Source organism: Mytilus californianus, unplaced genomic scaffold (genome assembly GCF_021869535.1).
Source record: "Mytilus californianus isolate M0D057914Y unplaced genomic scaffold, xbMytCali1.0.p SCAF_61, whole genome shotgun sequence".
Classification (NCBI taxonomy): Eukaryota; Metazoa; Mollusca; class Bivalvia; order Mytilida; family Mytilidae; genus Mytilus; species Mytilus californianus.
Genome location: NW_026262714.1, coordinates 206,108 through 231,095, shown reverse-complemented (window position 1 = coordinate 231,095; position 24,988 = coordinate 206,108). Strand labels below are relative to the sequence as shown.

Here is a 24,988-nt window from a genome sequence, read left to right as displayed (position 1 = left end):
ATCCTTTAAGAAAATTGTCCTTTTGGATCAGGATTATATGATTTTCATTGTTTTTTAAGAAGCTTCATTATATCATAGATATAATAACCACATTATACAGACTTATTTGAGGCATACAATTATGCAAATAGGTCTTTATATGACATCTTTCCGCCAATCTCGGCTCGTGCAGTTGGGATTTTTTTGTAAATTGATATCATATTTTTTTACCATTTTATAATAACATGAATAAAGTTATGTTAAGTTTATTTTACGATTTCGAAATGTAAATTTATCCATAAACCGAGAGGTTACTTACCTTTTTAAAAAATCTTTTACTTGACACAATTCGAAATTGTGCTTATTAACGGCCCATCTGAATTTGTTGAAATACTAATAAGTTTGTTTTAGTGAGTCTGAATTTGTAACCGCCAAAATAGCATATTTTCAAAAAGATCGGCCAATTCATACATTTCTTAAATACACCGATGTTTAATACATCATACATGTAAAATAAAATATTTAGTTCAAATTTGTTTCCCGTATCTATATTTAATATATTAAAATTTATTTCAAGAGGTAAACATTAACACATTAAAACTGTTCGTTCGGTCCGTCGGGAATACTGGTTACGTATACCATGTATTATAAACGACGCTCGTTTGTGTTGACATTTCTTATTTCTCTCCCTTTCTTTTAAAACTCTTTGGTTTTTTTTTATCGAAAAATCGATAATACGCCGATAGTGGACAACTGTATTTGGAAGAAGAAAACAAATCATGTAACACGGACAATGATACAAACTTCTTACATTTATTTTATTTACAACAATCAAGGATTTGAATAGTAAGTTCGTAAAAAAAAAAATATAAAATTCTGGTATTTCGCATGCTCAGCCTGGGAAAATGATATAAAATAGATATATGATGTCCCAGGTATAGCCGATCGATTAAACATGACGTTATTGGAAACAATTCTTTATTTGTTTTATTTCAATATTTATAAAGCTATGATCATGTGCCGAATCCTTGTTTCATATGCACGTCAATGTCGTATATTCCAGCATTATTTAAGATTTTGTTTGTAAATAAATGTATACAGTTATAAATTATGGAATTGACAAATTTGTTGGCCCTCGTTGTAAACAAAAAAAAAAGCCTATCGATTTTTCTCTCAGTTCAGTATTTATAGATTGTAACGCGTGGTTTCACATCAATGTAATGATGCAATCTGACATTTGGAGCACGTGTTTAGTTGCAGGACGCTGGGACTATAATACATTGTACTAACATATACTAGTAGTTAGTATAATAGTCTCAGCGGGAAGTCTAGATGCCATGGACAAATAAATGTATTTCCAAACATACGAGGTAACAAAAAACGTCTTTGAATAGATTATTAATAAAAAATAAAATATGGCGACCTGAATACCCGATTTAAAACTCTCCAAACTATCATTCTTCGTTTCATTCGTGCCTTTTCGTGATTAATGAAGATACGAGAGCGACCTTATTTTAATAAAGAAAGGCCTTAGACGTTACACTATCGTATTTGTTAGTTTTGTGATAGTCATCTTGCTATGTTGCATATACCTTTAATATGCAGGTGTATATAATATGTAATAAACTGTAGCATGTGTAACTGTACCTATCCTTTATTCATCAGTTGTCTTTTAAAAAATATACAATTTCAAAAGAACAAGATATAATACAGAAATAACCACATTGTTCCTTGATCAAGTAAGTGCTCCAGAATGGCAAATGATTTATTAGAAAATAAAAAGATGTGGTATGATTGCCAATAAGACAACTCTCCACCAGAGACCAAATTTCATAGAAGTTAACAATTATATGTCACCGTACGGCGTTCAACGATTATCAATTACCGGTTATTACATTATGTATCTTTATTTTACTTTGACTTTTCCATTTCATAATTCTAATTTGATTTTTGTTTGTTGTGTTAGTTTCGTTTTTGTTTTTTGTGTTTTTTTTTTTAAATTTTTGTCGTTTTCTGTTGTTGTTTTTCTTAATCATTGTTGTTTCAAATGAAATAAATTAAATTATTCAGTCGACTCAATATAAGAGTTATTGCCCTTTTTACCAATTTTGAGTGTTTTTGTCTATTATCTTGAAATCTATTATAGATAGATAGACACTTTAAATAGCAAAAATGGTCAGACAGACAAAATCTACAAACAAGTCAGCATAGAAACAGAAAAAAACCCATTAGAAATACAAGATCAACAAAATAGAGTTGGTAACTCCACTTCATAGACGATGTCATACAGCCACGTTATAGAGAGAAAAGGCAAAGACGATATTGTATGGATGAATATTAGGCGTCGTTAAACTCTATTGAAATATTTTGAATTGACTTGAAACACTTTACTGAAGTCCATTATCAAGTAGACAAAGGATTAACAAGAAAATACAATCAAAGGTAAATACAAAATGCATGTTTTTACACAATGAAATGGTTCTATATACAAATCTTTTTTATGTCTTATAAATACAAAATAATTTTCTGAAATGAAAAACAGTTGATTTAAAATCTAATTTATTTAAAAAAAAATCACTAGGAAAACAATGCTTGATTTCGATATTTGTATACATGTATCATACATCATTAAATATAGAATATATAATAACACTTTCTTTGGATATGATAATATGAAGCTTGAATGTGCATTTCAAATAAATGTATTAATATGCGTTGCATGGATGATTATACTTGTATAAAAAAAATGAGTTATCTAATGACATGAGGTCTAAAGGTCGTTGATGAAATATTTTCAATTACATACTACAATGAAAGCTTAACAAGTTTGATATCTATTCTTTGGCGTATAGAGTATCAATCTGATAATATTCGTTTGATACTGAATGTGCCGCGAGGTCCTGATACGTAGATACAGTTTCAATTCCGAGATTATCATAATGCTGTTCATTGCTAAAAAAAGAAAAATAATGTCAATTCATGACAGGTTTTTGTATATTTATTTTTGCCAAATCGTTTCCTCAAAATGTGATTTATTGTTTGTCGTTTCGTCTTTTGTTAGTTTTGTCCTGATATAAGAAGATCTTTTTTTTATTGTATTTTTTTTTATCAATGTACATACATGTAAGATAAAGCAAAATAGCAAAAAAATCAATTGAATCCACCGGCAGTACTGGATTGCCGATCGGTCTGTCATATTAAACAGAAAAATTAACAGCAGAGTAACCACATGCCCGATATATAGGAATTCCATATCATTTACCTTTCAATGGGGCACGACTTGCGACCAAATAATCGCTTGATGTCGATTTCCAATTCGTATAACGTATTTCTAAATTGTTAATGTTTGATATATATATAAATAGACTTGTATGGGAATTGTATGCGAGAAAGCACTTATATTGTTAAGTTCCATATAATTTTATTTACAAGCAAATCATCTCCAGTAAAAATAATTTGTGCACGCTGATTTTCAAACTCATCCGAGGTATTACTAATGTAAATTTTTGGAGGGATAGGAGCACAGACATAACATTTATCAGCACATATATATATTCCTTTTTCAGCATCAGGTGGTGGACAATAAACCTTGATCACATCCTAACACTGAACTGAAAGTGACCATGACAAGCTATAATAATTAATTTGAAGTGTTTTAGTGGCTCTTTCGAAATTATATTTATGTCACATTTCATATGACAGACCTTATTATCTTTATGGCAATTTTTACAAACTACTACAAAAGAGAAATGACATAGAACGTGAACGTAATGCATTGCGATCGGAATGAACATAACAGTGTCTAAAAACTTACTTTACTAAAAAAAGGTTGGTCTTTACTGATTCTCATCTATATGAGATTTTGTCATAAATCATGTGCATGGTACCATTACCGATGCAACAACTATCCATCATTTATCATGGGATATAAATGTGAACAATTGAGTTCACTATTGTTCTTTTAGATTTATTACCGGTATTGCCATATTTATACATTCTACATATTCATTGATTATAAAAAAAATCATACATTCCTTAGGAAACACATTTTTAAAACATTAATATGCTTCCTTGATTTGTTGTTCGCTTTTTAAATGTTACTGAGACATCTAGGCTCTTCACAGTAATTTTTTTAATTCGAAAAATGGACCTTTTACAAAATAGTCCAATATTTGTAATACTTGTAACATGAACATATTTAGCACTAGACGTTAGCAAACAGCAACCACTGAATCAATCAATTTAACAGAAATAACATATCCAGTTAATCGAACGATGATTATAGTATATAAAATTATAGCTTAAATAAAATCATAAGCTTATTGTGTCCGTGTTTCTAATAGGGATTGATTATAAATGATCAAATTCATGGATGAATATTAGGAAATTCCCTTTCCTTTAAGTCGAGTTTCAAATTGTTTAATTTTGTAGCAAACGATTTAATGTATAACTTACATATGAACATGCAAACGTTACATTGGTGGCCTTCGGTTGTTGTCTGCTCTTTGGTCGGGTTGTTGTATCTTTGACATATTCCCTATTTCCATTCTCAATTTTATAACATTTTAATATGAACAGAATACAAAATGAAATGCATACCTTTTTGGGTTGGCTGTTTTGTTCTTTTGCCCTATCAAAAATAATTCAATATATATATAATATAGAGTATTTTTTTATTTGAAATTATGAGTGAATTTTTTCTTTTGTTTTTCTTTAAACATAAGGCATTTTCATTAATGTAGAACTGTGGATATCTGCTGTACATGTACAAATGTCTTTTGAAAATACGACCAACCGGTTTGATGAATAAAGTTATATTCGGAATGAAAACAAAAACCTAGAGGGAATCAATTAGAGCCATTTGCATAATAGACTGTATATCAAATGAGACTCAAAAACTACAGATGGGTGCAATCCTAACCTGTACAAAAGCTAACTTGGAGCAGACTTGCTACTGACAAGACCTAAGGACCGGTCTTCTTATGACAGATTGGCGTGTTTAAGACTTTTCATATCAGACCTGATTTTTTATTATGTAAACAATAATCGTATTATTCTTTTTTTCCCAGTACAGCAAATTACTATACTCGTTAATGACTCATTATACGTATTATGCACATTAAAATTTTCTTTTTCATTTTATGTTGTTATATACATTAAATAATGGCTATACAATTTCACACTTGTTGATCGATATATATCATGCAGCTACCATAAAAGAAAGGAAAGATTTGTTTAACTGGAAGGCGGATAGAAAGGTAAGCGAAGGCATTGGAAACAGATTTGTATATGATGGGATATAAACATCATTGTTTACGTTGCTTCGTTTCCATTTTTAAAGTCTCTCCCTAAATATAATTCTATGCATAACATGGATTTTTCATCGTAATTCACCTTTCTTGCCTTAGATTTACTATTCTGTTTTTGACGAAATGTTCAACGAAAAGTGTATAGTGTCCGGATATATGAGGTGTTATAGTTATGAACCATTTCGTCAATTTCGGCATGTTCATTTTTACCGATTATAAATGATATCTGGGACGTATGAACAAATAAACTCGTCCTGAACATGAATGAAATGTTTGCCCCTGGACGTTTAGCTACCAACAACCAATCGATCAAGCGTCATACTTTTTATCATAAAGTACAAATATGGTCAATGTTGGTTGATGCGGTCAAATATTTTTGTTATAAGAGCCAGCCTGAGATATTAAAAATACTGCTTTTTTTGTGATGCGTCAATATTTTGAATTTACAGAGGACATGCTGGCACTGTAAATTGATGTGGACAAAATTCTGTAGTCATTGTGTTCCAATATTGCTGTCATTTTTATTATAAAATTCATTCTGACATTTAATAAGAGTAAAATGGACGATACAATAGATGCTTTAAAACATAGGTCGATAAAGGCTAACAACAAGAACAACAGACAAAAATATGCACCAAACAAACAATTTAAGGCACTTCTCAAAATATGTGCACCACCATCCCCCAAAAAACAAAATAAATTAAAAAAAAAAAAAAAACAGAGATAAACCTAAGTGATCCGGACGGTCAGTAGCTCGTCATTCTCTAGCTGCATGTAGTAGCCCTCGTCGCGTTAGTTCTGTTAAAATCATTTGATGAGTAAAAAAATGCAACAAGGCTTAAAATAAAGGTTTCAAAATCAAAAACCATCGGTGTACGTAGATTCTCCAACCCTTATTTTTGACCATAAAAATGACAGAGGCTAGCTTTCAAGGAAATATACCACTTTACTAACAACAACAAGAAAATTGAATTAACTCTTCAAAATAGTTAAATGAAGGATGTATTCATCCATATAGCATGTATAGAGTCAAGGTAATTTTTGCATTATTAACTAAGAATTTTCTCCTAAATTGTAAGGATTTTACTCTGAATTTTCCATTTCAAATAATAGCTCCTATTGCATTTGTACACCAAAACGTTTTATTTTCAACACTGGGTGTTTGCCATCTTAAATGGTGGTATTGGTCATCATCTGTGATAGTAAATGTACTTTTGGACTTTCTTGTGAATTGCGATCATGTATGTGTAAATGCACTATATGTTAATACACTAAATTATAACTGTATGTGCTTACTTTGTGTTATGGATATTCGTCTTCTGATAATAATGACCACTATACCGAGGGTCAACAAAGCTCCCAAAACTAAACCCCCAATAAAGAAGCCTAATTGAGTAGACAAAGGGGAATAAGTACTGGTTGAATCAGCTACAACTGAAATATTAAATACAAATTTACTCGAATATAGCTAGTGCATCTAATAATAATAATAATATCAGATTTTAACATGGGATTTCTGATATCAGACGACTAATCAGCCTTTCGACATTATCTCAGTCCAAGAGCCAAAAATTCGAGAGCTGATATTAACTAAACTGATGAATGCAAGTGATATGACAAATGTCATGTCATGATTCTTTAATCATAGACTTACACTTAGAAAAATTATGTTTGTATAATGTATTATAATATTTTCATAATTTTACTGATCAACAAGTTGAAGGTAGAACTTTAGATCTATTCATCCGGTTCCGAAGCACTGAGTTGATTCCCAGTTGTTTTGTCGGAGTTCCTGTTGCTCAATCTTGAGTTTTTATGGTATTTTTTGTGGACCTGTTTATCTCCTTGTCCCTTTTCCTCTTTTGCAATTGAGTTTTCTCTTCGACTGTTTAGATTTTAATGTTCCCTTGATATCTTCTGCCTCTTTTGATGATGAAATTATTTTAAATGCTGGTTGGAATACAGTACATATAACTCTCTCAGAGGTTCCTCAAGGCGTTTTTACCGACAAAAATGGACACTTAAGGGTTTCCAAATGATTGGAAAATGACAATCGTCAGTATCGAACTTTCCCTTTTTTTTCATGAAAGTTAATTATATAAGAATTTGAAAAATATTGGCCATACAATTCACAAGGTATTGCACGGAAACGGCAGAAAGTGTCATTTCTGAGTCAATCAAAAACAACTCTTTAACGACACCAGTTAACATTGTTGATATCAAACTGGACCTTCAGTTTGTCATAATAAACACCGTTTTGAAATTTTAAGATTATTAGTTGAACGATTATTAAGTTAATGGAAACAATAAGAAACAAACTGCCGTATTACCAATATTAAAATAATAACTTTTTTTCTCATCGGAATAACCAAAAACGAGATGCATTTGACACAGAATTAAATTAATGAAATATTTTCAATTTTTCGACACGGCCAATTGCAAACAGCAACCTGAAACACATTAATTTGGTGTTCAGTATATTCTTTATTTTTTTGGCACTTCTCGTTATGTACTTCATGATTCCTGTTATTGTGTCTTTCATCCTACTGTCATGAATGTGTTGTATATTTTCATATGAAACTTTACGTTGGGCTTTTTTAGTAGAAATTTTTTCCAAGTAGCGTCAATTTGCATTACGTTACCATTCGAAACAGACGTGCGATAATAACAAGAAGCAGTTAATAATACTTTAATGTTAGCCGGTTAAGCACTATGTGCGAAGTCAATTGAATGTACACAAATTTAATCATAATTTCGCACCGTTAATTATTTTTTAGTCGTTTTAAATACGTAATAATAATATATATTAATTACACTGTCATATCTTACCATATATTTAATAAGACATGCATGTTTTATCTAGCTTTGCTCATGTGGCAAAGGAGACCAGAGGAAAAACACAAAAGTATAAATCGAAAAAAAAACTGACGATATCACAGCAATAACGAGGAAAAGACAAAAACAGTGAAAAACAGTTCAGAAAACAATTCATAGAAAGCTAAAGACTACGGGACACGAACCGCCGTAAACAAACAGAGCATCTCATGTGCTTTTGAAAGGTAAGCGTATCCTTCTAAACATGTTGCACATGTCGTGTTGCCCGTGAAACGTTGGAAAACTACGATAAAATTACGAACTGTCGATTGTTATTGCCGTGAGCACCATTTTTCGTAGATTATGGGAAATGTTTGTTGGTATTGATACTTGTTGTCAAGGCTCTGACAAATTATCCAAAACATATTCAAATGACTGTTATTTAATTGAACACTTCAATTCTTAAATTCAATTAAATTGATCAATAACATCATTGAAAATAAGTATGCGTTATACATGCAGTAAATATGTGTATGTTCTTTTAAACTCTCGGCTTAATGTTTGCGAACTTTTACACATGCAGCTTTTGTCTGTATAATTCACTACTTATTTGATCATTAGAAATACATATGCATTAAAATGTACTTATCATAATCAAGATAAGCAACGTACCACTAGTAACGTATGTTATTATCATCCTTAGATAAAAGGCGCCGACAACCATACATTATTTTGTTTGTAAAAGTCCCTTTATTATATTATCATGTAGTGCGTGATAATGTATGTACGCGTGTATGCTAATTATATATAAATTCATTAATTTAGAGATGTAACAAACAGTTCTGAAATGCCCATATATGATCAATCAGATAAAGAACAAAGACGATAAAAACAAAAATCGGGAATGCTAGTATTTATGATAGCTTGCGGTTGTTTCCTTTAAAAATAATAATGTTGTGAAATTCTAAGAATACGTAATTTAGAATTAATCGGGGAACTGTCTATCGCTAAGAAACTAATACAAAACGAAAATACAAGATTGTAAACTAAGGCAGTGGCAGATACAAAGGCGAAAGTTGGATTCGTGTAGTGTTTTTGGGATTTGTTTTTTGTTTTTTGTTTTTTTTTAAAGCCATACATTTTCAAGATTTTGCTTGTTTCAATTTGTTTTACTCAACTCGTGTTCAGTTTGGATAATTTATTTCAAATGTAGTTTTCAATTTGTGTAATTATGAACGTATTGATATCCTGTTTCTGTACTGACAACTTATGCTAACCCTCCGGAACAAGTAGCTTTCATTAATTCTCTGTTAATGTATTTTGTATCAGTAGTTAGTTTATTTTACACTTTGGTACTTGTAATGCATTGTCAATTGATAAGTCGCCAATTGTTATATTGGATTTCAGTATAGACCAGTGGAATGAATATGTGTAAGGTATCATTACGATTGAGAATTGGATATCGCTTGATATCAAATCAGGAATTTAATTTAAGTATAATAATAAATGAGCCTACGGCAAGTTTATTATTATTATCTAAATTAAATAACAAGAGTTGATATCAAGCGTTAACCAAATCTCACAAGTTCTTAAACATATTTCTCTTATGATCAATACTCTCATTGTGTTAAATCAAAAGTTCCCAGAATCCTTGTTTTAGTCTTTTGCACATACCAGTATGACGTCATATGTTCTGTTCTGGATTCAAACTTAACAGAAGACCTTGCACTATGCCCGTCGCGCTAGATTACCCGACCACCTAGGCTCGAGCTGTCTAGCGCGACGGGCATAGTGCAAGGCGATTTGGTGCCACGATTTCTCAGTAGCATGAGTCCGAATTCCGGCCAGGGAAGAACAAAAATTTGCTTCCGCAAATTTACAGATCCAACATTGTTGGGCTGTTATTCAGACGAATTATATATACAGAATGTGTTTTCAGCCTTGTATCACCATCACTGGTGATCCGATGGATAAAATCTGTCGTAAAGTTGTCACTGGTTCACACGTACTTATATATATTAGTTTTACTTTGAGCACTATATAAAGACTGTGTGTCATCTTGGGATAATAGTAAAGTACGTAACTATCATCAGTGTAATACCAGCGGTTTCTGCAAATAGCTAAATGATGTTTGTTTTTATTCTATGATACATATATTTCAAAATTAAAGTAATAGAATCAATAGCAAATAGGTGTCTGTACATCTGATTCACATTACAGTTCTATTAATATATAACATAAGTTAATGTGTGGATTTATTAAAGTTTGAAATTACCTAAGAAAATTATGAAAATAATAACAATACGATCAGTCTCATTAAAAAACAATTCAAACAACATGTACGTCTGAGCAAACCCTTCAACAGTTACAATTTCTTAAATTGTTTTATAAAGCCTTTAAAAGAAAATGTATTTTAACCATACTATTGTATTCATATTCAATGAATCGATATATTGTTTCCTTTCTATTTCCGCAATCCATTTTTTTTAACCATATAAGAAAATACACAGTTTGAAATTCCCTTTTCAGACAGAATTTAAAGACTGAACGATAAATTCAACTTCAATAAAACAAAAACATACTTGTTTATTTTTTTCTAACGGTCAGTTTAAAAAAACAATTGCAACATATATTGTATATGGACTAATACATTAGAAATACCTGACATCATTGTGCACGTGCGGCCACGGTATCCGTCGATACAACCGGCTCTGCAATTCCCCTGCATTATATCACATGAATGATTAAAACATGTTTCACAAAATATCTTACAGCTGAATCCAAAATAACCATTAGTACATTCTGTAAAAAGAAAATGATAAAACTATATACAGGCAGCCAAGTACAAACAAAAGTCAAGTTTTCTTCAAAATATAAATCTTTTAAGATTACAGAAGGGAGGATAATAAAAGTATATCTGTTGAAGTTATCTAGTTCAAAACACATTATTGTCAGTCATATGAAACATGTATAACTGATCACGACACGAATTGTTTTAAATGAAAAAAAAACTCAAATATATTCTGAATGATTACTTCATCTTGAATGGTCAGATCCATGGTGTATGTGAGGTACCCTGGAGATCTTTCTCATAATGTAAAGAGTATGGGTCTAAGGGAACTGTCGCATAAAAGAAAAAAATTAAGGAAATTTTCATGATTTAAAATTTTTCAAAAGCAAATGTATGCCAAGTTAACGTATGATATTTTTTTAGTTAAAATCCTTGATTTTAAACATTACTCTTTCCATTTTGTAATTAATCCTTGTCAAAACTTTATATCCGTACTCAGAGAAAGTGACAAATCAACTATAATTGCTAAAAACGCACGACATTCCGTTGTCCGTTATCGATACCAACGTACAGTCTCAGTTAAAAGCGATAATTGTAAAGGCTACAAATACGAGGACGAACATGTCGTAAGCAGTCTTTCTGACCCTTTGAAATATACGATGAGGATAAAATTTGGCGGAGGCAATTACACCGCACTATGACAATACCATGCCTCAAACCAACATAAAAGTAAAATGTTAAAGTTGTTTACATTAAGAGTTGCTGTATATGGTTAATGACATCAACACTAAGAAATAGGAAGAACATTACACATTTTCAATTCATTTCTTTTTACATTCATTTTCATTTCTGAATATTTGTAACGGTCGAAATCAAGCACCTTTTAACACCATTCAATTCCATATAAAAACAAATATTTTTGTAGGAATCTTTTAGAAACTAGAATATCCGATAATTTTACCTTTTTTCTATTAACCACATCTCCTTACTTTTATATCAGTTTAATCTCCAATCATCGAAACAATTCATAGATGAAAAACTCGTATTGAAACACAATTGAACACCAACATTTTCTAGTAATTTTTTTATGATATTTAACTGCTCCTCGATTTAAGAATTTACATGATGTCATAACTGTACGTCACTGACGTTGCCTAGGAAAATAATTGTATAGGTAAAAGTTGGCTGTTTTAAATTTTATATTAACCACTCTTGATTTTTCTCGCGGTGAACATGTTTTATCATAGAAGATTGCGTACGCTTTAAGTCAAGAAGAGAAAGGAAATTTTAAAGTCATATACATGTAATCAATCTCATTGTCCGCAGCAATTTAACTGCTAATAAACTAGCCAAAGACTTTGTTTATGCAAGGTATATACATATATTCTAGGTTAGATTTAGGAATTATCGTCAACATTCAATTTTAAAACATGGACATTGAAGTGTAAAAACACAAATTCAATAAATAAAGCGAGAACCTTGATTGAGGACGTCGCACAAGCTGTCAACATGATTCTGAGACCTATTTCAGATGTATTTTGAAGTGGAGCCGTAAATTGTTATCCAAGATTTAGTACATTAAATATGTTAAATAGTAAAAATCAATCAGAGATGTCTGCTGAAAAGTCTCCACTGAATGTGCAAGAATGTTCAAATTTCAAATTACCTTCATCACACGAAGCACCATGCCATCCTCTTTCACACTCTTCCACAGAACAAGTACCATCAAATTTATTACAAGGTGTAGTGCGGCAGTTACATTTTTTTGCACAGTTTATCCCAAAATACCAATCGTCACATTCTACAGAAAAAAAAACATGATAATGTGTAATAATTAAAGAGTACCAGGCGTTATATCTGACAAACAAAATAATAATTTTTACCATTAAAATCGGAAATTGTTTGAATTTGGAAACATTTGTTATTGCCCTGGTGTCCCTTTGAGATGGTTATGACCAGTGGGATACATTTGTGATGAATCACACTCATCTTTTAGATTGCAGCCTGCGATTGGCCACTAACTTTATTTGCAATGTCATACTCGGAATTTGTATTAGAACCATGATAACTAGAGAAACAGATTTGACGAAAAACTTGTATCATACATTTAATTTGGAAAATTAACTATCTCAAGTTGAAAAATGAAATTATCAATATGGTGTTGTGGTATGATCTATTTATTATTGTTGTTTGTTTAAAGATTCTATTAAAAGGTACGTGGCAGTGGTGAAAGAGAGAAGCGAAAGATACTAAAGGGATATTCAAACTCATAAGTCGAAACCAAACTGACAATGCCATGGTAAAAAATTAAAAAAACGACGAAAAGACCATCAACAGCACACAAAACAAAACAAAACAAAACACAAAACACAAAAAAACGAAAGACTGACCAATAATACAAAGTGTTGGGTCTTCGGGTGTTCATTGTTCATTTCTGTTTTCTGTAATTCTATAGGCCATTTTTTTTTCTATTCGGTAAAACAATTGTTTATACTATAAAATTCTTGTGTTCAGATTCTACATATGCATATTTCCTATTATATCATAATTTTGACATCTACTACACAATACTTTTGGTTAAATCCACGCCCCTTAATCATTATGATAGAGAGGTAGAAGTTACCAGAAGGTATCTAACTCATAAGTCGAAACGAATTCACAGGGCCAAGCCAAGCCAAAAAAAAAAAAAAAACAATCAAAATACAAACACGTTATAAAACACAACTAAGACAACTAAAAACTGAGCAAAATAAAACCCAACAAAAATCGGGGGTGATCTCAGGTGCTCCGGAAAGGTCAGCCGTCTTTAATTCATAATAATATCTTTTTGTGACATTTAAAATACTCCAAACAAAAAGTCAGTCAGAAGCAATTTAAGTTATTTATTAGATTAAAAAAAAATCAAAACCAAAGCGTCAGTCCAGAAGAATAGAAACGCAGAAACGAACCACGGGACATTAAAAAGGAACAATGACAATCACGCCTTAGAGACAAATAAACCTTAACAACTGTAGAGGCCTACATAAGACTTTCAAGACTAAGTGATATATCATATGTCATAAATGCTTTATACGAATTCTACAAATACGATCAACTACCTGTACAAGCATTTTACTGTTGTTGCAAATATCAAAATATACCCCCAACAAATCAAATACAATAGCATCCGTCCTCGAGCATCAGACATTTTATTTCAAATGATCTACTAGTCTAATGCCAATTATCAATAATACATTTTGTGTAAATTTCGTTATTCTGTAATCAGTTTTTTTTTTTTACCTTATTCTTTTTTTTTACACAGTTATTCTTTATATTTTATATATTTTAGCATCCATTATTCTCTATTCTTTATTTTTTGGGGGCATAATTCTCTATTCTGTAAACCCCATCCACACCCTCACATATCAAAGTAATTTGTAAAGCATCATAGGTAACATTGCTTGATATAGTTCTATATGTATTGCATACCCTGATTGCAGTACTCTCCATTCAAAAAGCCTGGTTTACATGCACTGATATAAGTGCACCTGCCGGTAACTTTATCACACATGTTTGATATACACCCGAGACAGGTCTGTGAACAGTTTGAACCAAAATGGCCAATGTCACATTCTAAAATCACAACATTATCGATTGTCATAGTTATATCAACACATGTGTTCTGGTAATAATATACACGTTCATACAATATCATTTTATTTTCTTAAATTCATGATGATCCATGTAATGCAGGGTATTTCATTTATACCTTCTCTGCTGTATCAATTATGGACACTTGCATGTTTATGGTTTATGATTTTCGGCAATCTAATACCTAAGATTTCGCCACAGGAAAAAATTATTGAAAAAAGTAATCTTTAGATATAATCATGACACAAAAGCATATAGATACTCTGGAATTTCAATAAGTGTGAACTTTACAATATCATAAATATTATTAAAACCAACATTAAGGCGAAGTGTACGTAATTGCACGCCTCTAGCGGAATTTAGGATAAAAAACGTGCGTCGTTAGTTACGCGGGTTATCTCCCCTACTCCAAGAAAGGAAAAATGGGCACATGAAAGAAAAATGACTTCGTGCGGTCTATCATGAATCCAAACAAGTATTCATGTGCTATCTCAAAACTTCAAAGAAATTATTAGAATGACTCCAATCAGAAATCTAAGTATCCTATTGTAAGTTAGTCTGACTTTATTACCACTGTTTTTGTTTTAGACACGCAGGAGCAGGTACACAATACGACTCGTGTTTTTTTTTCAACAGAAGGTAAAACCGCATAAACAACAAAATTATAACCAAATAAACAAATAAACCAGTGACAATTCTGCTTCTATTCGTATCAAATTCATTAAAATCAAACCAGAATTGACCCCACAATATTTTTTGAAAAACCATAGTTTTGAATGAAATTCACAGTGTAGCGTAAAATTGTAGGTAACGAATAATTATATTGCATGTGAATTTGTGTGTTGAACAAGAAAGACGTTGGCATGTCCGTTTTTATGCAATTGAAAATTTTATGATGTTTTATATTTTATTATTTATGTTAAAAGTATAAAAGATACTAAGGGGTAATCGACAACTAGTGCAACATCATGAACATTTATAAGCCGAAGGCGAAGAAAAAGCCAACAGCAAAAAAAAAAAAAACCCATCAGATTCCGTCAACAAAACATTACACACTCAGAAACTAAGAATTGAGCACTATTACATTTATCTCAGAATAAGTAAAATATATGTCATCTAAATCTCAGTTTTCAAGGTGCAGAAAATAAACAGGTGTCTTCTATTCCGTCCGCAATTTTTGGGGAAAGTAAAATCTAAATTTAGAACCATGGTTGAAACTGAAACTACACATGTATGATAAAAATAGAACGTGTTATTTTTTCTTTATCAAATTCCAATTTCGAAGGGATAGCGAAATATGTTTTCTTTTGTTGTGCTTTTGTGTATCATTCAGCAGTAGTATAAGGTAGGGGAAGATGGGGTAGGGGTGAAGAAAATAAGGTCTACAATGTCGGGGCTTTTTATAACCGACTATACGATATGGATTTTTCTCATTGTTGAAGGCCGTATGGTTGCCTATAATAATTGCTTACATCCACATCATTTAAGGTAGCTGGGGTGTCTAAATGTTGGACGATAAATTTTTCTTAAACTTCTGTAAAAGACCTCTGGGTCAATGTAATTTCAAATTTCAATATAAAAACTGGGGATCACGGACCTTGTTTTTTCGTAATAACACATTGAAATTAACGAAATTTGGGTTATTTTATATTGTTAATATAGGGGAAACTTAAGTTTTCCTTATTGCGGAAACATTAAACGATAGAATTGGCTAAAATTCGATGAGAAAATTGCTTTTCATTAATAACTCCGTTTTATCAAATAAAAATAGGGGGTCACGGGCCTTATTTTCTTGAAAAAATCCCCAAAAATTTTAAATATACTTTACGACACTTAATATTTTGATAGTTCAATCTTTAAATTTCAAGTTTTAGGTATTTTGTTGTATATTAAATGATACTTGGTAAAATATTTTTAAAACAAAAAAGTATTTTTGCAACATGATCAGAACGGACGCTCAGAAAAAGACACCCGATCTACCTTAAACTGTGGCAGATAGTTGTCTCATTTGCAATCATACCACATCTCCTTATTTTCATATTATATATATACAGGGACAAGTTATATCAAAAACTCCGATCTGTTTTACTTTGCTAAAATTCATATGCGGGTTCTTCTTTTGACCTTATTACAGCCATAAAAATTCTCAAGATAATATGCAGATGCAGTTTTCTTATTTTTTGGGAGTCGTGCATGTGGATATTCAACAAATAATGGTACAAGAAATTATTTCCTTTTTTACTTAAAATCTCCAGCAAACATTATATTATGCTTTGTCGTGTAGTTAAAGAAAAGGGAAAGCGATCGAGACAGGAAATTTTTAAAATAAAATTGCAGAGTTGTGTCACGTGCACGTGTGTGAACCTGACAAATAAAATGGGTTTTGTGCGCAATACCTCGAATAGCGCCGGAAATGGTGAGGATGAAAAGATGCAGCAAATTATATACACTTTTTTTAAAATACAAACATGCAGAAATAAGATTTTAAAAAAGACGTGTATACGCGATCCCAATATTATAACCGATGATTTAAATACGTATAGAATCATTCTGTTGGCAACGCTGTGTTAACCGGGACAATTTCAAACTTGATATTTGATTCATAATTATTAGAACAATACAATATAAAAATAAGAAGATGTGGTATGATTGCCAATGAGACAACTCTCCACAAGAGTCCAAATGACACAGAAATTAACAACTATAGGTCACCGTACGGCCTTCAACAATGATCAAAGCCCATAGTCAGCTATAAATACAAGCATTTCAAAAAAGATGTGGAACCCTGTCTAATTAAGAAAAGATGGAGTTAAAGTCTATACAGTAACTTTCTTTCACTTGCAGTATATTTATTTGCCAATTTGCTTTTTTTTTGGCGGCAGAAATATCCTTAAAAAATACTCAGTTTATTTCCTTATCAATTGATTACGCTTGAGCATTTGCAATAATTAGGAAAATGGGTTAAAAATAATTCGTAAATATAAATCAACATGTAGACATCTTATACGTTCAGGTATTTCACATCCAATATTTTATGGTAATATTCTTTACAAAGCACAAAAATGTCGGCATTCACCTCAAAAGCTAACCAAAACTTTAAACAGACTTATTTGGAAAGGATGTAGTTACGATACTGTTGTCAGGTCATTAAGGATTGCATATTTTGGTATTAATATTGATTCACTCATAGGGTCTTTGCATCGGAAATAAACACTATTATTCTAAAACCAGTTGTTGGCATGATACGGGTTATGTTCTTCTCATATATTTTATGATTGTATGATACTAAACCCCTAACGGGAGGTATTGTACTTGATTTTCATATGATGAAGACATAATCTTTCAATCAGTTTAATTGAGGTCTGGAGCTGGCATGTCAATAACTGCTAGTAGTCCTTTGTTAATTTATGTATCATTGTCTTTTTGTTTAGTTTCTTTTGTTACCTATTCTGACATCGGACTCGGGCTTCTTTTAAACTGAGTTATACTGTGCGTATTGCTATGTGTTTCTTTATTCTACTTTGGCTAGAGGTATAGGGGGAGGGTTGAGATCTCACAAAACATGTTTAACCCCGCCGCATTTTTGCGCCTGTCCCAAGTCAGGAGCCTCCGGCCTTTGTTAGTCTTGTATATTTTTTAAATTTTAGTTCATTTATATGTTTTGGAGTTTAGTGTGACGTCCATTTTCACTGAACTAGTACACAATTTTATTTAGGGGCCAGCTGAGGACCACCTCCGGGTGCGGGATTTTCTCGCTGCGTTGAAGACCCATTGGTGGCCTTCGGCTGTTGTCTGCTCTTTGGTCGGGTTGTTGTCTCTTTGACATATTCCCCATTTCCATTCTCAATTTTATACACACTCACGATTTTGTTTCGACACTGTACGGTATAATAGCGTTATAGAGTTATATCGAGTAGAAATTGTGATGACGTTACAGTAGACATCAATAACGTCGCCGAATGCTTTTTATTCTTTCCGCTAAAAATCAAACTTCCACAGGATATAGCTTGAAAACTAGCACGGTTGCTAAGGACTTTCTTTGCACCATCGGGTTCGTCGTTCATTTTTGAATCGCATATCGATTTTTAAAAAAATTCTGTGGACCAACGAATTAGAAAATCTTGATAAAGTAAAAATATCTGCCGATTTTTATGATTTTCCCTATATATCCTTTGTATTTTTGGCGTAGCATGCTGTTAATTTCAACAGCTTGTATCTGAAAAACGAAAACGGTTACCCCCTTTTTTTATTTTATTGTCTGATGTATTTTTATAAGCAGAATCCACATATAAAATTAAAAAAAAATCTGTGGAGTAGTTAATTACGTACACTTCGCCTTAAACTCATCAAAGATACAAGGATAAAAATTGTGTACGCCAGACGAGCGTTTTGTCTACAAAAGACTCATCAGTGACGCTCAAATAACAAAAATTAAAAAGTAGGAAGTTGAAGAGCATTGAAGACCCAATATATCGAGAGGTTTTGCTAAATAAATCTAAGGTAATATATTCATTGGATAGAAAATCCCTATTATTTCGAAAAATTTATAGTTTTTAAGATTACAATGATATTATGACCATAGCAATGACGATTCATGTCAACACAGTTGATCAGAACAAATACAATAGGTCTTTCCACAGAAAAGTGGAAAGACCTAATAAATGGAGAGGAGAGGAAAGAAAAGAGGTGTCGTGTGCCAGTGAGATATTTTATGATATATATGATAAATTAGAATGGTTAAAAGTGCACATTTACAATATAAATCAATTGTTTTAAAAACAATTGTTAAACGGTCTTTCCCCTCCGAAACATGATTAATTGGGTTTTTGCTTGGTTGGTTGATTGATTGATTGTTTGATTGAATGATTGATTGATTGATTGATTGAAAATTTGCATGGCATTCTCTCTATGCGAGGCATCGGACTTGACGTTCATATTCTGACCGGGCTACGTACTTATTCATCCCGCATTCCCAAACGGACAGCCTCAGGATTTCCTAATAAATAAAAATTCTTACATCTTTTTTTTTTATTTTCTCTATTTGCTACGAGAACTGGTACTTCATGGTTTCTTTTATGTGTTGTGTGTGCATTTTGTTTCAACTTGTAGGTAAAAAAACTGAGTAACATTTTGTCTTGGAAGTTTCACTTTCCATATTTGGATATGGAATGTTTAATTCTAATTTTAGGTCTGCGCGCGTGATGATATTTTGAAGTCACGTGACGCTCGAATATATATATCTGGAGTTGCTTACTACTACAATATCTTTATTAATTTACAATATTGCCGTCAACATTGTTATTGTAGGAATGAACACTATCACAGTTATTTAAATTTTTATTTAACTATTCTTTAGGTTTTTAAAATTGACCCACAAAAAAATTCCGATGAAACAAACCTTTTGTACAATTGTATTTCTCCCATCCTCTATTGCAACCTTCATTACATTTACCTGACACGTGATTACATGGTGGATTTAGGCAGTTTGCAGAACAATGTTCTCTACATTGATTTCCGAACATTCCACTAGAACAAGCTGTAAACAAATACGTGGGGTATTAATGATTTTTGAACACTTCCATGCCCATTCCATTCAAGCAAAGACTAAACATTATTCGATCCTATAAAGTCATTTTACGAGAATCAATATAATTGTATTCAAGAAATGCTAAAGCTTTTAGTAACATAAAATGACTAAAACGAGGCTGAAAATATGATTAGTAGAATACTAAAATATAAAAACATTGCTATTATGAGCAAATCGTTTATATCTAGATAGCTCTTGTTAGATATTGTTTATTGTAAAGAAATACTATCAACATTGTTTTTATATGTTATAGACTTGAAAATAGATTATGTTAATTTTATTAATCAATGTATATGTTAATTGAACTTGAAGAAGGGTAATCAACTGATAATTTATTAAGATTCTAGCCATTATAGTGGTTCACGGCCGATACAATCTTCAGGAAACGACAGCAGTGTAATCGTCAATCACTTGGTAAATTATAATCAGTCCGTCCGACTTTGTAAATGAAAGAGCTACATGTATCTGTGATTCCTTTTTATTAATGAAATTGAAATAGACGTGCATTTTTCTAGTTTTTTTAAATACAACAAGCTTTTCGCTCTCACTTCTACTTCAGTATTGAAGCTTTATCTACTCTCGAAATTCGATTAGCAACAATGTATTTTACTAAACAAAATACCGTTTGTTTTGGAAGTCAAAGTTTAGCTCCTACAGCCTACAATTTAAATTCTGTAATAATTTCATACAAGTAAAGAAAAAGAAAAAACACATGTGACGAGAGGATATATGTTTCATGTTGCAGGTTTAGAAATTCATCAAGCCATAAATACATTTACCAATGTCACATCTGTAACCAATCCACCCATCTAAACATCCAAATGTGCAATTTCCTGTAATTAAGTCATATGGTCCGTTGCAGTGGCAAACATTTTTACAGTTGATTCCATATCTTCCTAAAGGACAGCCTGTAGACGACATGATATGTCAAATTTAAAAAATAATATACATTTGTTTGAAGATAAACGATAGACATTGCACTGTAATATCATGCTAGTAAAAAATAGTTTATATACTGGTAATAATTATAAATAATACATATATGGCGAGCCGTTTTCATATTTATTCAATTTCAAGATATCTTATCAAATAAATAAGATATCTTATTAAGTATACAAGATATCTTGTGTGCTTTTTGAGATATCTTATTATAGTTTAGATTAATAAGATTTCTATTATACTTTAAATGGGCATAAGCTACGATTCAGACAAAATTTGGAATATAATTCTTTTTGTGTCAATAATAACAAAAGCTGAATTTTGAAATAATAGTTCGTTATAAGTAGTCAGTTTGGTCCAAATTTGTCAAAATAAGGTCAGAAACATCAGTGCTGTATTATTCACTTACAAGTCAATAATGTATCCCCATCGAATCCATATTCATGTAACCTTCAATCTAACCCCTTAGCTAGAGATGGGTTACACATGTTTTTAGTGTTCAGCTATTAAAAGGAAAATAATGTCAGCATTTAAAGTGAAACAAGGATAAACCATTTGATTCACTGAATCGATCCACAAAAAATAATTCTTATACAGATAACAAGGATTATTAACATATCTTTTTTACCTATAATATGAAATCAAACAGCCCTAGAAACATCTAATTGTACGTGGTCGCTATCCATCTATATTTATGCTTATATCGGGTTATATGACCGTCGGCAGTCTTCGGAGGTCATCTTGATGGTTAATTCGATGGCATCTAGACTAACATATACATGAAATGCTGATACATATTATCGAGTCCATGCATTGTTAATTATCTATTTTAGACCTTTTGTAATTTGGATATACGTTTAAGTATGTTATAAATCAAATATGAGAATTTGAGTCCAATCGGTAACATAGATTTGACAGCTAATGCCCCGTTAAAAGCTATCTTTTTAACTTTAAACGACATCTTGTAAACTATATAAAGATATCTTATATATTTTTAAAGATATATAATTCAAATACTTTATGAGATATCTTTTAAAGTTTATAAGATATATCTTTAAAATTATATAAGATACTTTTAATCTTATTTAGTTTATAAAATATCTTATTAACTTTATAAGATATCATTTAAGCAATACAAGATATTTTATAAGCAATACAAGATACCTTATATATTGATAAAAGCAAAAATATACAAATATCTTATATGATTGAATTATCAGATATCTTGATTAATCTATCAAATATCTTTTTTTAGCATATTAGATATCTTATTTAATGAATAAGATCTTATTTGATATGTAATATATCTTATTTGATATGTAAGATATTGTATTAAAGGTAGATTGGGTATCTTTTATTACGCATCCCTTCTGGGCATGTTGCAAAAATACTTTTTTGTTTTAAAAATATTGTACCAAGAATTATTCAATTTACAACAAAAATATCTAAAACTTGAAATTTAAAATTTAACTATAAAAAAATGTAAGTGTCATACAGTGTATTTAAAATTTTCGGAAAAAATCCTTTTAAAATCAAGGGCAGATAATTATATATCGAATTTGATAGGACAATTTGCCTTTCTGTGTTTTTTTTTTTTTTTAGAAAATCAGGCCATTGATCCCCTTCTTTTATTAGAAATTTCAGAAGTATTAACGAAAAGATTCTCTCCTTGAACTAGCCAATATTATCGTGTAATGATTCCTCTATATAAAAGAATCCCGACTTCGTTAATTTCAATGCATTTTAACGAAAACATAAGGTCCATGACCCCCTTTCTTATATTGAAATTTGAAAGAAAATTTACCCAGAAGTCTTTTACAGAAGTCTACGAAAATTCTATCGCCGAATATTTAGACACCTCAGCTACATTTTTTGTACCTTAATATATAAGATATCTAATTTAATGGTTTAGATATCTCTTTTAGTTTATAAGATATCTCTTTAAGTTTATTAAGGACTAACATGCAATGAATTAATCATTTAAAGATTATAATAGAATTTCTTTGTGTAACTGAACGAACACAGATAACATGAGAATGACTCAATCTCCAGTTAAGATACCTACCACCGATTTCAATTTCACACAATTCCACTAAAGAATCTCCATTTAACATCGGTGGTACATATATCAAATATATGCAAACAACAAATACATTGATGTCCGTCTCCAAACGTTTGCCCCTGTACAATAATGTGCCATCATTCCACGTATCAGTGGTATTAGAACAATAGACTGTATGACCATCGTCATCGGTCGTTTTATCTGTAGACAAAATAACAGCTGTTATAAAGAAAGGGAAAAAGCATTGCCAATAAAAACAATCAAATTGTGTCAGTTTTTTATAATTTGGTTTAAGTTTTTTTTTTTTGGTGCTTATACTCGATATGATGAGTATAGATAGACCTTTAAGGTTGATTTTATTGTTATACTGTTACCCTGTTGTCTCATGTAAGGACAGAGGCAAGGATCGCACAAATATATTTCACCCCGCCACATTCTTTATTGGCAGATACCAGGAGTATGTTATCAGTTAGTTATCGTTGGTTCCTGTCTGCATAATTGTTTTTCGATTATTTGATTTTTTGACATGGATCAGTTCGTTGACATGTTGTTTTTTATTTCAAATTCAATCAATTTGGGGCCTATTATAGCATGCTATACATATTGCGTTTTGCATATTGTTACAGATTGTAAGTAGACCATTAGTTTTTCGCATCCTTGTCCTTAGGGTTTTGGCGGATAGTTGACTCAGATTCATACCCCATCTACTTGCTATTATATAGCAGAAGCAATACGCTGGTGATTGTCTTTTGGTTGCAGAATTTCATGGTCGCAGTTGAATTCATTCATCTCTATTTGAGATTCGGAGCTATTTAGAGCATAGCATAATGTACAAACCCCTGTAAATCGTTTAAGATCGTATGCTAGCCATTAGATGTTGCCTGAGTTTGTTATGCTGTTGTTGTGCCGATTCATGTACGTGTATGTCGAATTATGTTTTATACACACAGAGCAAAATAAAACCTTCCAAATTAGTTTATCTCATGTTTTGAAATATTTTAGTAATTGTCAGACTAAGAAAGGCTGAGTCAATATGACGTATCTATTTAACATTTATACCGTTTGTCACTTGATGTTTTTGAAAAAAAAGAACGATTTGAATATTAAAAAGTATAACACAAATTATTTTGTCCTTTATTTTTTCACAAACATTTCAATTATCTTTTCTAGTCAATCATGAGATTATAATGAGCATTAACTGTGCCCGTCTAATTTCAGATCAATTTCATTAACTGTTATGAATCACAATTTATGATAAAACGTCATAGATACCGAACAAATCCCACCTTTTTTAGTTATCTTAACGATATCTGCATATATATAAATGATACAATCAGTAAAAACAAGTATTCTTTATTAAGGTATAATTTGTTTTTGTATCTTTTGGTTATCCACTATACTGTTATTGCAGAGTTACTACATTTTCCTGTGTTTATTTTATTGTATGTTCTTATATGTATATTATTGTCAGTCCATTGATCAAGATTCAAAAGATGGAATGTTGAGATCTATAAAAAAACATTTTTTTTGTAAGTAATCTCGATAGTGATTGTCTTATGCAATTATAATATATTGTGTTACTTGAGAAATTTCGTGTTATTGGTAAATATTTGATTTTTATATTAAATCTATTCACAACGTTTATAGATTCGAGACGATTCAGCGCATGTCATTTAATGAATGCACCTGTTTTTTGTATTAACACTGTTTTCTTCCATCTATATTTCTTTTGATTATCTTTTCGTTGGGTTTCTGTGAATTGATATTTACCCAACAACGCCTTTAATGCATGCCTAATCAAGTCCGTTTATTATGTATAAAAGATTAATACCGTGTCACTATATGGCTTCTAACCTAGCAACAAGATGCATAAATTA

General features: G+C 31.1%; 1 protein-coding gene and 1 long non-coding RNA gene across 3 annotated transcripts in view; both read right to left on the bottom strand.

Annotated features, from left to right (window-relative positions):
* Positions 1-24,988, bottom strand: part of LOC127707284 (multiple epidermal growth factor-like domains protein 6) — a 116,996-nt gene that overhangs the window by 59,192 nt on the left and 32,816 nt on the right. The window contains exons 7-12 of one of the 2 annotated variants that reach the window (XM_052211821.1): positions 23,115-23,312; positions 20,890-21,018; positions 19,922-20,059; positions 14,362-14,505; positions 12,560-12,694; positions 9,906-10,904 (exon numbers count right to left, since the gene is read on the bottom strand). The exons of the other annotated variant lie outside the window; for it this stretch is intronic. Coding sequence (XP_052067781.1) covers positions 10,711-10,904; positions 12,560-12,694; positions 14,362-14,505; positions 19,922-20,059; positions 20,890-21,018; positions 23,115-23,312 — 938 coding nt within the window. The 3' untranslated portion in view covers positions 9,906-10,710. Of the gene's footprint in view, positions 1-9,905; positions 10,905-12,559; positions 12,695-14,361; positions 14,506-19,921; positions 20,060-20,889; positions 21,019-23,114; positions 23,313-24,988 lie in introns of those variants that run through there. 2 annotated transcript variants of the gene reach the window in all.
* On the bottom strand, positions 2,352-9,815 carry LOC127707287 (uncharacterized). Its single transcript, XR_007984747.1, has 3 exons — positions 6,585-9,815; positions 4,579-4,609; positions 2,352-2,931 (listed from the first exon to the last, which is right to left on the bottom strand). It is a non-coding gene; the product is annotated as an uncharacterized LOC127707287 (long non-coding RNA).